This window comes from Alosa pseudoharengus, unplaced genomic scaffold (genome assembly GCF_046254945.1).
Source record: "Alosa pseudoharengus isolate Yale_2024_CS ecotype anadromous, Long Island Sound unplaced genomic scaffold, YU_APseudo_1.1 YU_APseudo_1.1_scf_3, whole genome shotgun sequence".
NCBI lineage: Eukaryota > Metazoa > Chordata > Actinopteri > Clupeiformes > Clupeidae > Alosa > Alosa pseudoharengus.
The window spans coordinates 41,363,018-41,378,771 of NW_027468718.1; the positions used below are offsets into that span (position 1 = coordinate 41,363,018).

A 15,754-nucleotide genomic window follows, 5' to 3' on the forward strand; every position below is an offset into this window, starting at 1 on the left:
TTGAGCTCTAACTGAAGCATACATCTGGCAGCAGCTGTGTGGTCAGCGCAGGCCCTGGACAGACAGACAGTCAGACACACACACACACACACACACACACACACACACAGCGTAGGAGTTGACCGAGGAGTAGATGCAGCCCTTATTTGGTGCAGTGGATCACTGGATGCCTTTCAAAACCATATTGTGAAAACAAACCAAGAAATCATTGTTTTTCCTGAATACTACCCTTTCTTGGTAGTATCTGACCATTTTTTGAAGAATTCATTATCTCTACATATAGACTGCTGTATATTTGCACCTTGTTTGTTTACTAGACACGTCTACTATCAATCAAAATCCTGTTTATGCATTTGTAAGTTTGTTGGAGTGCAAATTAAGCTCTGTGTATTTATACTACTGACCTGAAGTTCTTATACCATTTGGATTCAGAGGCAAACATATCAGTTCATTTCAACAATAGTAATGGTAATGTATTAGTCCATTGTGTAGTGGTTGCTTCTAGGATTAGAGAGAGCCTGCACAGGCTGCTACACACTCACTTTGTCTGTTCTCATGTCTGAACCCAGCGGTAGTTTATCTCAGTCTTCCGTTCTGAGCCTAATGACCTGAGCCACTTTCCCACACCTGACCTGCATGCCAGGTGCGGTCCGTTACCGCTCTCTAAGCAGATTTTATCTGCCTGTTTGTCACCACACACACACACACACACACACACACACACACAGACAGAGGTCATTTCTAGGACATTTCTCACGGCAACCCGGTGCAGTCGCAAGCAGAGCTTTTTTCAGGTCCCTCGTATTTTCAGCCGGTGTCAGACATTCCTGTAGGCACCAGTGAGGACACAGAGTCAAGGACGAGGACGAGGATCCAATGTCGTCAGAAGGTCAAGGGAAGGACAAGCCTGTGTGTGATTCCCGCAGCTCTGCAAATGGAACGCTGTAGGTTATTAATAGCGCCAGAACATCCCCATCCTCCGGTGTGTTGGCAGTGCCTAGCAAGCCTCGCTGGAGACGTCTGCCATCACATTAAACAAGTGAAACAACCCCCCCCCTCCTCTCCACACCACTCCCTCTCTCCCTCCTGGAGGTGGGTGGCAGGAGGTGTTAGAGGAGAAGGAGAAAAGAAGGGGAGAAGGAGAGGAGGAGGAGGGGCCGTTTCCCACCCAGACATTAACAAATCTCCCCGTCCCAGATGTTTCACATGTGAGAGAGCAACACAAATGACCCTCACTGGAGACTTGTGTTATAGGAGCAAGTGGAAAGCTGTCTGGCTGCAATGTCCTCAGTCTTTCCTTTAGCACTCTGAGAGAAACAGACAAGACAGATGGCAGAGAGAGGAAAGAGAGGGTGTATGCTGGTATGTGTTTATGTGTGTGTCTGGTTGTGTTATGTTATGGTTGTGTATGTGTGTGTGTGTGTGCGTGCGTGCGTGTGTGTGAGAGATTTTATCAGTGTACTGCTTTGTCACTGCTTGCCTTTGAAAGGTGTTGTTGCCCCCTTCATATGTGAATGAGTCTGTTTCAACACAGGAGACATTTCAACGGCTCCCTCATCTGACACAATCCTCTAGCTCTAACTATGCTTTGATGGCTTGATGGCTGGGTACAGGCAATGTTCAATACACAAATGCAGTGAGTGATGATGGTTGGGTTGCATAGCCATAACTAAGAAGTGTCTGTCACACTAAGAACATCTTTCTACAGCTCTCTCATGTGAAGACCATGATGGGGGAAAGCCGTGGCCTGTCTAAGTACATGTTATCAGTGTAGTGACAACACAATGTCTGGTCTTGGTTTGATAGATACATTTAGACTATACTTATTCAACATCTGGTTGGATAGGTATAACCTTACACCATATTCATTCCATAGCAAAAAACCCCACAAAATTTGTGTTTTTAAAAAAAATCTGTTAGTCTAAAGAGGTGTGCACTGCATTGGAATTGCCACTAAATTCACCTAAATTCAATTGTGCCTTGGTGACCTCATTCTGTCGTTTTTTTTGTCTTCAGATGAAGACGCTATGTTGACTCGCTTCAGGTTTTGTTCACCTGTCATTTCTGGGAGCGGTGGACTGTGAGCGGCTGATTAACATCCTGTTGCCTCACCTCTGATTCGATTCCCACCGCTGATTGCACTTTGCCATGCCTGGGTGAGCAGATCCCCTCTCTAAAAGCTGGGGGGAGGTAGAGACGGAGGGGTCGCGTGTCAGGCGGGGAGAGGTTGATGGGTTGGGGGTCAGGGAGGGGGTGGGTTGGGGGTCAGGGAGGGGGTGGGCTGGGAATAACATTCTTCCCTTGTTGAGAAAACGCTGAAGGACGCTCAGAGGGTCACATCCAGCCCCTCCGGTCGCCGTTTGACATGATCAAAGACTGACACTTATCATATTCCGTTTGTGTTAAGCTGTTATCACCTGACCTTTGAGCAGCGCTGTGCAATTTGTGGGCAAATGAGTTCTATGGGGAGCTAGGCGTGAGGCTGGTTTATTAATGCCATGGGGGGAAACAGGTGCTACACGGCTAGCATGCTGAAGACGAGGCGCAAGGAGGTAATGGCATGCGAATGAGTCGCTGGGTGATTAGCGCCCTGCGAGAGCCTGACAGTTTGGGAACACTGTCAGAGAGAATCAACGCTAAGACCGTCGGCTTAAAGATTCTGTGTGAACCAACTTTCACACACACCCACAAAAATGCAGAAAATCCATACCATTTCCCGTGGAGATAATGATGCAGCCGGTCGCCACGGTTGCGTACCTTAACTGTTCTCCGAGTCGGATAAGTATCTTGCTAGACTGTATGAAGGTAATGAAAATGTAGATGCGGTGAGCAGGAAGCCACTTTGTTCTGTCTTTGGCTCAGTGGGTTGAAGTGCTGCCCAAGGGGTTCGCCCATCCATTCGTGCCGGCGGACGCCCACTGCTTCGCGTCCCCTATGTCCATTATGATATGACAGGATGCTGGGCCTCCACTGCGCGGCGGCCCCCGTTGCGTGCGATGCAGTGCTGAGAGCCTCTCATCATGAAGCTTGTCAGTGTGTTGTGCTGCGGAGAGTGGCGACCCTAAGGGAAGAATAGGAACAGCGGGACGGCTCTCTCCCCGCCTAACACAGTCAAGTAGGGTGGGGAACTGGAAGAGGGAACGCGATGTGGTGGTGTGCAGTGACTACTTTCACCGCACTCCAAAAAAAGCTGTTCCAAAAGAGAAGTGGGACTTTTTTGTTTGCTTAGTCATGTTGTTTTCAGAGTATGGTTGCCTCTGGTCTCATGGGGGCTCAGGTGATTCTGACTGGCGCTTCATGGCGTGTAGTCTGGGGCGAATTTGTAATATTTGTCTGGTCCCACTGCGCCAGATTTCCTGAGAAAATGTGGTTTGAAAATGTTGCTGGCAAAGAGTTTATAGCCTAGGCTACCCTCCAAGCCTGCCCATCCCCCAAACACACACACACACACACACATAGATACACACACACACCACACACAGAAATGTGGGGAAAAAATATGCTGCAGTTGCTTTTGTTTTGAATCAATTGATCTGTGGTTCATGGTCAGTCAACACAACCTCCTCAGACATGGAGTGAGGGTGCAGCGGGGTTGCTGGTTAATCGCAAACACACACACACACACCACACACCACACACAGGAGACATTTCAGCAATAATGTTGGCCACTTTTAAAATGCTATGCTGTGACGAAAAAAGGACAGCACCCTCCTCCTATTGTGCTGCACCCGTATGGGAGTCCAATTATGTCAGACATGTTCTCTACAAGGTGCTGAAAGCATTTCAGGGTTTTTCCCAATGCTTCACACCAGCTCTGTCAAATTGGCTACAAGTCGATATCAACCTCACTTGGCTCGTTCAGTCTTATCCCACAGATTCTCAGCTTTTGGTTGAGATTTGGAGACTGAACTGAAATCACTGTGTCTGTTTGGAACAGTGTTGCCTATAGACAAGTTGATGTTCGGCTCGGTGCAGTGCAGCGCAGCGCGGTGGGCTGCCATTTACGAGGAAATCCTTTCACAGAAACATGCGCAGGCCTGTTGATGTAATGTACCTGATTAGCGGACATGCTCATGCATTATGTATTATATAAAAGTTGATCCATGTTCACTCAGGGCACCAGTGCTGGCAGGAAAAAAAACACATCATGCATTATACATAACATTCGTAGGGTGCCTCTCACTGAGCAGGTCAACTATGAATGAAGAGGGCCCCATCAAGAGCAACCATGAAGAGGTCTTCCTCTTTGGCACTGACTGTGTCTCCTCTAGAGCGGCGCTCAAGCATGACAAGATCATGGCTAAATTGTCTCAGAGCTTAGAAATCCTTTAATCTCTGACTTCCCCTTCATCTACACTGATTGAAGTGGATTTGCCAAAGTGAAATCAATCGGAGGATCGTCCGGGTTCTTGCTGGCATTCACCTGCTCAGCATATTTCTTGGAAAGGAAGGAGTGGTGTGTCTGTACCGCCTCGGGCCCCTACTGTACTGGAGTTTGTGTGTAGTAGTAGCCGCTAACCCCAATTATGCTATCTCTAAAGAGGTTGAGAGAATATTAAGGCATCCCACGGCATCAAAGCACCAAGGGAAGCCTGGAAACCTTGGCCTATATTTTGCTCTCTTGCAGTCAAAAGGGGAAGTTTAACATATAAAAGGGAGCTGTGCTAATAACCCTTTCACTGCATACAAGTTTGATGATGCTTTTTAACACTTAATGTCACTTCAGATGGAGCTAAGTTGTGCTTTATTGTGGAGGGCATCTGTGTGTGTATATGTGTCTGTGTGGATGGGGTGGATGGGGAGCAAGGGCTGAATACCATGGTGGCCTCTCTGAACATCTAAGTGTGTGAGTGAGTAAATGAGTGTGTGTGTGTGTTGCAATAGCCCAATAGCTGGTTGGCTTCTGGAAGTGTTAGATGTAAGATGCCTCTGATGAGGCATGGGTGTGTGTCTGTCTGTGTGTATGTGTGTGTGTGTGTGTGTGTGTGTGTGTCTGTGTGTGTGTGTGTCTGTCTGTCTGTCTGTCTGTCTGTCTGTGTGTCTGTCTGTGTGTCTGTGTGTGTGTGTGTCTGGGTTTATTCATGAGGTCACTTGCTGCATCACAGCAGGCCGGCAGCAGTCGCTCCTCTCTATTATTGAACGGCGCCGGAGAGCCAGCCCAACATGTCTGCATCCCCAGCCAGCGAATACAGGTCAGCAAGCTCGCTTTGCAGCAGGACTTCAGAGTGTGGCCTCCTTTCCCCAGCACCAAACTAGGCCAAACCAGGAACTTTAGCACCCAAAGTAAGGAAGAGTGAAGAGAGGAGAACAGTAGGGGGGGGGGGATGTGAAAAAGATAATAAAAAGAAATGTCTGGAAAAGAAAGTCATTGTACCTTGCCTGCATTTTCCCCTCTTCTCTATCTCTCTTTCTCTTCATTTTTATGCCTACGTGCAAAAGGGGTTGCTGAGGCAGCCGTGGTGTTTGTGGTGGCGTCGCTGGGGACTAAATAGAGGTTGAATGGCCGGAGAGCCCCCCGGGAAGTAAGTTTTGTGGAAGTTTATCTGCAGGGAGACGAGGGATTAGGGTCTGCAGCTGCCCGGGGAGATTATGGCCTGTGTCAGAGGGATTACTGTCCAGAGAGGGACACACATGGCCACCGAGCCCTCTGCCTTTACGTTCACACGCACGCAAACACACGCAAACACACACACACACACGCACATACGTTATGTTGAGATGGTGAGGGAGAAGGCAGCCATTGCTGGTGTGGCAGCTTAATAGATATCACATCCATGTGAAGAGAGCTCTCTTCCTCCAGGAGTCCGCTGACTCATCTGCTATATTTTCACTCCGTCGCCGATATTGCTGCCTCCGCGGCACGCGGCCGGCTTTCGTTGGTCTTTCGCGCTCATCCCCAGACGTGCCGGGGATCGAGACAGCCCACAGATTTGCAGCGCTAGGCAAAAAGAAAAAGAGAGAGAGGGAGAAAAAGAAGCCGAAGATGATATTAAAAGACAGAGCACATTGAGTTTGCCCAGTTCCCAGAGGCCGGTTTCCTGTTCCTCAGCTAAAACCATCCATTATGTCCAGGCGCCCCGGTGAACTGAGGCGGCATGATTAGCTGGGAATTAATCACCCTGGAGCCCCCTGGCGTGGTAGGGATGCGGGCAGGCGCCATCTCGCGCCATCGTGCGCCAGGCGGTGGGAAGCCTCTGTGTGTGAGAGGCAAGCGGTGGCACACAGCTCTACCATGGGAGGTAGTGGCAATTGAGCTGCACCCGCGCCTGTGTGTGTATATTTGTGTGTGTGAGTGTGTCGGAGGGTGGGGGGTGTGAGTGAGTGAGTGAGTGTGTGTGGCACATTGGGCGGATTGCGTAATGCTCATGGGTCGCCAGCATGTGCGCTGGGCTCTTCATGAGGGCAACAGATGGGCACAGGAGGTCAGTCAGCAGTCACTCTCTCTCTCTCTCTCTCTCTCTCTCTCCATCTTTCTCGCTCTCTCTCCATCTCTCTCTCTGCCCTCCTTTCTTTCCACGGCTCCACAAGTTGGAGGGGCAGCTGCCCAAAGACACCATGCCACGCCACGGCACTCCGCGCTACGCCACGTAGGGGTGGAGCTCTTCTCACCCGTTCGGAGGGGCAGAGAGCAAGCACCTGCTCAGTCCATGCCGCGTCGTGCTCTTCCTGAGTCCACTCGCTCAAATCTCCCCTGACATGACCGGAATTCAGTGAGACGGTTAGCATTAATCGGTCTGTTAAGGACAAAAAGGATAATGTTGCATCAGGACTGTGAGTATTTTGAAAGTGCTCGCAGGGCCGGACTTGTTTTGATTTGATTGTAGTATTTGTAGTGTGGTTAACCTTTGTTGGATTTTTTTTTTTTGTTCCTTTCTGATCGGGCAGGTATGAAGACACCCCTGAGCCCTACGCAGTTCTTTGAGAATGGTCGCCTGTGCTTCCCCTATGGGGCCTGTGTGGAGGTGAAAGAGGTGCGGGCGGTCGACGGCCAGGCCGACATGCAGCAGCTGCAGCAGCAGCAGGAGAAGAAGAAGCTGCTGTTTTCGCTGTGCGAGGTGTGCAACATCCAGCTCAACTCGGCCGCCCAGGCCCAGGTCCACTACAACGGCAAGTCGCACCTGAAGCGCGTCAAGCAGCTGAACAACGGCGAGATGCCGCCGGCGGTCAGCTCCGCAGCACCAGCCCTGTCCACCACACTCACGCTCAGCAGCAGCAGTATCAGCGGCAGTGTTGGCACCATTGGAAGCACAGGTAAGACCACTACAGAGTCCAGCTGCCTCTCCCTCTCTCTCCCTCTCTCCCTCTCTCTCTCTCTCTCTCTCTCTCTCTTTGTTTTCTTCTTTCTCTCTCTCTCTCTGTTTTCTTCTTTCTCTCTTATACATACATACACACATACACATACACATACACATACACATACACATACACATACACATACACATACACATACACATACACATACACATACACATACACATACACATACACATACACATACACATACACATACACACACCACACAGACAGACACACCATACTCACTGAGGGATAACCTCACACATACACACTTACACATAAAGACACACACCCAGACACAAATGTATGTATACTGTCTTGCTCACATACGCTCACAGTTATATGCATAGCCTACTATACTGTGTTACTATACTAGACATACACTCATTCAGGCACACACATAGATACATCCATTTTGTCTGTCTCAGACACAGGCTCACACACACACACGCACACACACACTCTTTATCCCTTCTCTTATAAACACACACACACACACACACACACACACACACACACATACACACACACACACACACACACACACACACACACGCACACACACACGCACACGCACACGCACACACACACGAACATGCACACACATGCACACACTCTTTATCCCTTCTCTCATAAACGCACGCACGCACGTGATGACGTGCTGCATCCCCTGTAGGCAGGACCAGGAGTGATGGTAATGAGGGATGAGTTAGCATTTGACTCAGAAACACGGCTTGTCATTCCTCTTAGCACTTCTGTGCTTTTTTTACTGCTCGGTTTAACAGACTTTGCTTTAAGGTCCTGTGTGGTTATTTGTGGGAAACAAGCTGAATGCAAGATAAACCACATCCGCACACAACAGCAAAAAGGGGAAACGGTCAATTATTAATGTACATTTGCCCTGGGATCTAAAAGGAAAGTTTAGATAGGTTAAGATAGGCGGAGGATGATAAGTGCATATTTAGAGACTCTTTGTCTCAGGAATCTCAAGTTAAGACGTGAGTGTGGAGAAAAGCTAAGTACAATGGACTAAGCCATATAGTACATAGCAGTTGTCTGTGGGATGGAAGATTCACAAAATAAACCAGACGGCTCCATATTGAGTTAAAAAGGGTCTTTTATTTATGTGCATTTGCCTTCGGTTTGTGGTGTAAAATTAAAATGGAAAGTTAAATGTGGAATACAAAATTAGTATGTTTGGTCCTTGAAACCTCTCCCGTATGTGAACAGGGAAGTCTCTCCATGTCCCTGTGGGATTTTGTTTTGGAAACAGCCACCCCTATCTGCTCCTGAATCTGTTTTGGTATGACTTGCTGGAGGAGCAGAAAACCCCCCCATCTGATTAACCTGCTTATTCATCGAATGAAGGGGCACCTCGGTGCAGTGCGGAGTTGGCCACTTGTTTTTACCACAGTCTCCATGGAAATGTTGCGTTTACCCGACGACGAAGCGGCAAAGGAACAGCAAAGCACTCTGCAGGCCAATGGTCGAGAAGTCGCATTGTGCCAAAGTGGTGTCAAAGACTCTGCACAGTTACTAAACTCTCATTACTCACATGGAAAAGTAGTGTGCAGGCGCGAGACACTAGGCAGACTCCTGGCCCTGTCCCCCACCCCCAGAACCCCACCCTTCTCCAAACCCCTACCCCTACTCTCCTGGGCTCAGAGGAATAACTGAGGAATAGCTGCTGTTTGTAACAGAGGAATAACGTGCTGCTGTTTGTTTATAGCTCCGTCTTGGTGCCAAAAAAACAAAATGGAAATTTTGATTTCGTGCTTGAAGTTCAGCAGGACAAAATGACATGCCCTCTGTAGCAGGCTGTCTTCACTGAACAGAATTAGGAGCGCTGATGCGCCCTGCAGTGCTGTTGCTTGTATTTTGGTTTGTGTGTACATGCGTGTTGTTGGGTTAGATAATTTGCCGTGTAAAGTGAATGGACGTGACCTTTTCTCCCCCCTGAAAAACAATCTAGCCGCCCTTGTGACTGCGCAGCGGTAGCAGCAGTCCATCTCCTAGGGCAGCAGCGGCTTATCGACTTCCGCTGGGGAGCAGGAGGGGAGAAGGCAGGGGGGCTCGGGATTGGAGGGTGTAAGGGTCGGTCTTCGGCATGGTCCCAACAGCTGCTGCTCCTGCTCAGACCTCCAGGGGTTTACGTTTGTGTGTGTGTGTGTGTGTGTGTGTGTGTGTGTGTGTGTGTGTGTGTGTGTGTGTGTGTGTGTCTTAATAATAAGCTTTATTTGTATAGCACAGAATTCAGCTCAATGTGCTTTACATTTGGAGCACTTAACACAATAATAGAGAAAAATAAAAAAGAAGAAGAAAATAATAATAATACAAACAAACATATCAATAAATATGATTGTGTATGTGTGTGTGTGTACACTTGTATGTGTGGGGGGTAAGGTCAGACCTCACGTGGCCTTGTCCTGCATTAGCGCTGTCCCGGTCCAGCAGCAGCAGCAGGCCTCGCTGGTGTGACGCCCCGGCCTCTGTAAACAGCAATTAGAGGAACAGAGCTCGGGGCGGCCAGTCGTAGCAGCGCAGCTCATGCGCAAAAAGCCTTTCATGCTACAGCTATCATTTAATGCACTGCAGACCAGTCACATTGTTTCACGCTATTGTGGCAAGGGGTTAGTGGGCTGAAGGACGTCTGTGTGTATATGTGTGTGTGTATCGGTGTGTGTGTGTGTGTGTATCTCTGTGTGTGTATGTATGTTTGTATGTATGTCTGTATGTCCGTGTGTGTTTTCTTTGTGTGTGTTTGCGTCCAAATGGGGGGGGGGGGGGGGGGGTATTATTCAGACCACCAACCATAGAATTGAAGGTCAGTCAGAGTGAGTTAATGAAGTGGACAGGGATAGAGCATATACATTAGCTGCAGCATGAGAGCCTCTCAACACTGATACAAAATGGCCCTCTGGGCAGAGCTGTAGCGTAGCAGCACAGCACTGATGCAGCAGGATACTTCACTTCCTGTGAATAGTGAATAGTCCTTTATTCTGATACTTGGTGTGCCCTTAGGGATGACACCACATCAGGCAGACTTAGGGCACAGGGGGTGGGGGATGGGGATGGATGGGAATGGTGATGGGTGGATGTGTGTGTGTGTGTGTGTGTGTGTGTGTGTTTGCGATTAAGCAGCAACCCCACTGCACCCTCATTTCAGGTGTGCGTGTCTCGCGGCTGCAGCCCCCGGTGTCCGTTTCACTTAAATTTTCAGCAGGCTTGCTTGCCTTTCTTTGCTGTAGTCTGAGCTGGACATATGTAATTACAGCTGACTCGGAAGGTGTTTAGTCAGAAAGGAGAGAAGGCAACGTCGACTCTGCGCTGTTGTGCTCGGTTAACTTGGTAGGGGGTCGTTTTGATTCTGCAGCCAAGGCCTCTAACCCCCTCCCCCACTCAGTCTGTATAGGACACATACATTTCCTTCATAACTCCCTCGTTAGTTTTGAACATATGTGAATTGTCTGATGTTTGCCACTCTAAATTGTACAGTGCTGTTATTTTTGTTGGCTGTCTTTAAGCCACTAGATGGCAGTATTATCATCTTCAAGAGGAAGAATTCTCCCCAGCCCAAAAACTAAAACCTACTCAGGTTCCCTTTCTGGTGAGATCTGAGGTGTTTTTTTCCCCCCTTCTTGATGTGTATTTATAACAGCTGATGTGATGGCACATAATGTGTGCTGATGTATTGGAAGGTGAACGAGTCAATAATCCCAACGTCTCTTTCTCTGACTCACCGGAGGGCTTAATGAAGTGATGTTATTTATAGCTGAGAAGAAGCTTCTGAGATGCACTGGCAGTGTAAACCCATAGAGATTGTGGAAGCATTCTCTCTCTCTCTCTCTTTCTCTCTCTCATATTCTCTCTCTCTCTCTCTCTCTCTCTCTTCTCACACCTGATTTTGGACTGGAAACAAAATCCCTTCTTTTTGCCAGAGAGAAGCTCTACTTTAATTATTCAGCTTGTTTATTTGATCCATCACTCGTGAGTCATCTGCTCAAATTCCCTGGGTGATTTCAAAGGTGTTCTTTGAGTGTCTGAGCGCCGAGCGCAGAAGTATCTCTGTCGGTTTAGTCTTGATGACTGTAAATGGTGGTGAAATCTCTGGAGTGAAATCTTGATGGCGCCTGTTTAAAGTTTCAGTTGATTAGAAGCCGGAGAGGCTCTCGCCAGTGAGGTGGTGCCTTCTAAGTGCCTAATTCATGTGTAGCCACATTATCCTGAATATTTTACTGACTGCCGACTGCTCCCTCTCTCTCTTTCTCTTTCTCTCTCTCTTTCTCTCTCTGTCTCTCTCTCTCTCTCTCTCTCTCTCTTTCTCTCTAAGCCCTCAGGTTGGGGAAAAAAAGCCCTGCACTCTGAACACACACATTTTATTCTCACTCTCCTATTCTTTTATAGACACAAACTCTCCCGTCTGAGCAACAGAGAAATTATGCAAATGCCACACATCCCATTTTCCGTCTGTGCTCAACGCCGCACAGGTGATTTGCCGTTCAAAGCGCCCGTCAAAAGTGCTCGTCATCAGCCAGGCGCCAGGAGTGGGGGGTTGAGGGTAGGGACTTGGGGAGCGTGGAGGGGTTTGGTGTGTGTGTGTGTGTGTGTGTGTGTGTGTGTGTGTGTGTGTGTGTGTGTGTGTGTGTGTGTGTGTGTGTGTGTGTGTGTGTGTGTGTGTGTGTGTGTGTGTGTGTGCCACCCCAGTGGGCATTCCTTCATGCCCTGCCTTTTTGCCCGTCTGAAGGCCTCTGTTGGAGATAATGGGATTACCTCACGGTATGGGTTCACGAGAGAGAGGCTGTCGGTCTGTGACACACACACACACACACACACACACACACACACACACAGAAGGGTGTGGGGCGAGTTTGGCACGAGCAGCGGTCCTCTGGGGACGCGTTGGGGGAACGGTCCCCTCTGTTCGTGCGGGCAGTGACAGTGGTGCTGTGCCCCTCTGTCGTGTCCTGTTTGTTTTTATTTACCAACCTCCTTATCTTCATTTGCCTCAGCCCAATGACATTCTACATTGTACAGAATGGGGGCACAATAAGCCATGCATGGATAATTTCATATGGGCTTTTTTTTTTTTTTGTCGGTGAATGTTCCCTGTGTACTTAGGTTCAGTGGCTGAATAATAGCCCCTGTGGTTTCACTTTGATGTTGAAAAATGAATTTGGTGTTGTGTGTGTGTGTAAGAAAGAGAAAGATGTATGTGTATGTGAATGCATATACATTAACAGTGACAAAAAGAATGTGATAAGCATGTGTCTGTCTGGTGTAGTTCAAGGCCTCTCTGTGGTGCTCCATTACAGCGTATTGCACACAGTTGATATGGTGAGAGAGCGACTACAAAGCCCCACATCTGCACACACGCACTGCCTCAGCACGCAACAGAGACAGGGGGAAAAGCAACATTTTGTTTATCCTCTAATACCTTGGCAGCACAGTCACACTCTCACTCTCTTTCCTTCCCCCCTCCCTCTCGCTGTCTGTCTCTCTTTCTCTCATTCTTTCTCTCTCTCTCTCTCTCTCTGTCAATCCCTCCCTCCCTTCTTTTTCTTTCTCCCCCTTGCTCCGTCTGTCTCTCTCATCCTCTTTTTCTCCCTCTCTCTCTCTGTCTCTCTCACCTTCTCTCTCTCTCCCCCCCTTCTCTCTCTCTCTCTCTCTCTCGCGCGCTCTCATTAAGCAGCTTAAGGTTGGCAGGAGCTGACTTCACTTTCACTGGCACGGGCTCCAGTCGTCTCTCTGTGCTCACTGCCTAACTCTCTATGGCAGGCCCGGCTTGACCTGCCCCAACACTGGGCCCGCTGCCTCCTGCCAAGACCCCTGCCTCACAACCATCCACCCATCAAACTGTCCACCCATACATATATCAGCGGGCTCGCCTATGCCAGCCAGGCAGCCATTTGTCCAGCCTTCTGAGGACCTGCACGACAGTCAGGGAGACATTAAACAGCCCAAAGCCTGGGTGTGCTCTCTTTTTTAAAGACCTAAATGGAGAAATGATGGCTGGAGGAAAACAGAGCTAAGCTGAGGTAAAGAGCTAATTCTGGCATGTTGATGAGAGAGGGAGAGAGAGGGGGAAGGAGGGAGGGAGGTCATGTTCCATTATAAATTCAGTTTACCTTGGCATTGTATGTGCATTTGTAATTAAGACCTCCCTCGGCCATCTTGATTGCATTCACTCAGGCTGAGCGCTTCGCTGACTGGCGTGTGATAGGTCGACATGAGGAGCGGAACACGTCAGTCGGCCGCGTTAGTATGTGTGTTGGGGGGAGAGAGGGGGGGGGTTCTGCTGGAGCACCTCATTATCTGGTGGCGTAGCAAGAGAAAAGGACGCAAAGCCACTCGAGGCGCGTGACATTTCATTATCGGAAGGTGTCGGCTCTTAACAGCGCCCAGGCCTGTGTTCATCCTTGGCCCCGGCGTGAGTAATCACCTCATGCCTACCGACTCGGACATATTTTCCTCTCACGAAGCCTGTTGCTTGGGGGACAAGCATTCAGCTGCGGACCAATCCAGTCCCTCGTCTCTCTGTTTTTGTGTGCCTCGTTAGCATTCGGGCCAGAACGACGCTAATCTTAAGACTGCATTGAATTTCCACTCGTCCTTTTTTTTAAGTTTATTTCAGTTCAATCTTTCCACTGCGATTTTTTTGCTGGTGCAAGATGCTGCGAGTGTGGAAAAGCACCAAACTCTCTCATCAGCTCAAGTGCGCCGCTTGTTCAGTCATGGGAGTCTTAAATATCCCCCACGCCTCTGTAAACAAGCAGCCCCTAAAGGACGAGCAGGTGTCACCACACCTTCAAAATGATGACTGGATGAAACGGTGATATCCGAGGGTTGACATTACCCCACGGCTCGAGCGCACTGCAGCATGACCCCCTCCCCCCCACCCTTACGCTCGCCCACCCGGGGAAACTATTCGGTTACGCCGCGGCGAATATGCTGTTTGGCAGCTAATGGCTGCTTTCAGTGGCCCCCGCACTGGCGGAAGCTTATTGGATGACTTATGCGCTCGCATCACCCTAATCCACAGCCCCCATTTACCCACGAGTGTCAGCTTCACACAAGCCACTTTTCTCCTCATTCCGTCAAGCCTGACGGGGGCCCTTGTCTGTCTGATGTTCTTCTTCTCTCTCTCCATCTCTCTCCCTCACTCTCTCTTTTCCTCTCTCTCTGTCTCTCTGTCAGTCCTCCTCCCCTAAATTGCCAATCACACTGATTTGCGACGGCCTCCCGTTAGATGGAAATAAGCCTTCCTTTTTGAATGTGTCATTTCATTTGTATCAGTCATCAATGTCACCATGTTGCAGTGACTGGGATGTGAAAAGGGAGTCTCGCTGTCCGTCCATCTCATGACAATGTAGCATGTGATTTGCCCATTTGGAGCTCTCGGGAGTAGGGAGTCATTTATCCAAATCCATTCGGCTGGCTCAGTTCGTCTGTAGGAGATAGGAGAGAGACGGGAGCGGCACAAAGACGAGGAGACGGAGAGAGAGAGAGAGTGAAAGAGAGAAAAGGAGGGAGAGAGAGGGGGGGGGATTAGGTACTCCCTGTTGTGTTCTCCTGTCTCCCCACATTGCCAAATGTGTGGTCTGTTCACCGCAATGAGTGTCAGAGACTGAAAGAGAAGTTCACTCTCTCATTCTCTCTTCCTCTCATTCTCTCTTCCTCTCTCCTTCCCTCTCTGTCTCGTTCCTTATCTGTCTTTCTCCCTCTCTGTTCCTTTCTACCCCTTTGCTTTTTTGGCTCCCCCTCCCTCTCTCACTCCCACCAACCTCTCTCTCTCTCACTCACTCACTCAATCTTACTCTCACTCTCCATACGCTCTCCCTCCCTCTCTCCCTCTCCCTCTCTCTCCTCCTCCTCCGCTCCTCTCGAATGGGTGCCTGTGTGTGCCTGTCCTCTGCTAGAATGCTGCCAGAGTGTCAGGGATTTCCATTGAGAGAGGAAATGAGGCGGCATCAGGGGAGCTTTGGAGGCGCATTGATCCTAAAGTGTATTGTGACACAGATGATCAGGCACAAGGCGCAAGGCTGAGCATCTCCAGCTCCTCGCGGCAAAAAAGAAAAAGAAAAAAGGCACACGCTCCTGGATTTTTTTGTCTTTCTCTTTTCTTCCTCTTTTATTTCCCTTTTTTTGTTGTTGCCATTTTGATATTGCCCTCTAAAAAAAAAAAAAAAGAACAGCAACAACAAGAAGAAAAAACTCGTGTGTCTGGTGGTGGTGGTGGTGACTGGGACGATTCTCATCGTTTGGGAAAATGTGGACCAGCTTTCTCAGTGGAGGTGAGCTTTGTGACTGTCTTGTGTCTGTCTCTGTGTGTGTGAGCGTGCGTATGTGTGTGCGTGTGAGCGTGCGTGCGTGTATGTGTGTGTGTGTGTGCGTGCATTCATGTACGTTTTTTTTGTTCGCCGTCTCCGATTCTCGGCTTCCCGCTGTGCTCGTTTGCTGT

General features: G+C 49.1%; 1 protein-coding gene across 2 annotated transcripts in view; it reads left to right on the forward strand.

The window, feature by feature from the left end:
- znf385b (zinc finger protein 385B) overlaps positions 1–15,754 on the forward strand; it is an 82,840-nt gene that overhangs the window by 13,550 nt on the left and 53,536 nt on the right. The window contains exon 2 of one of the 2 annotated variants that reach the window (XM_076264277.1): positions 6,886–7,251. In XM_076264277.1, coding sequence (XP_076120392.1) covers positions 6,888–7,251 — 364 coding nt within the window. In that variant the 5' untranslated portion in view covers positions 6,886–6,887. Of the gene's footprint in view, positions 1–6,885; positions 7,252–15,232; positions 15,588–15,754 lie in introns of those variants that run through there. The other variant, XM_076264278.1, reaches the window with a different exon arrangement.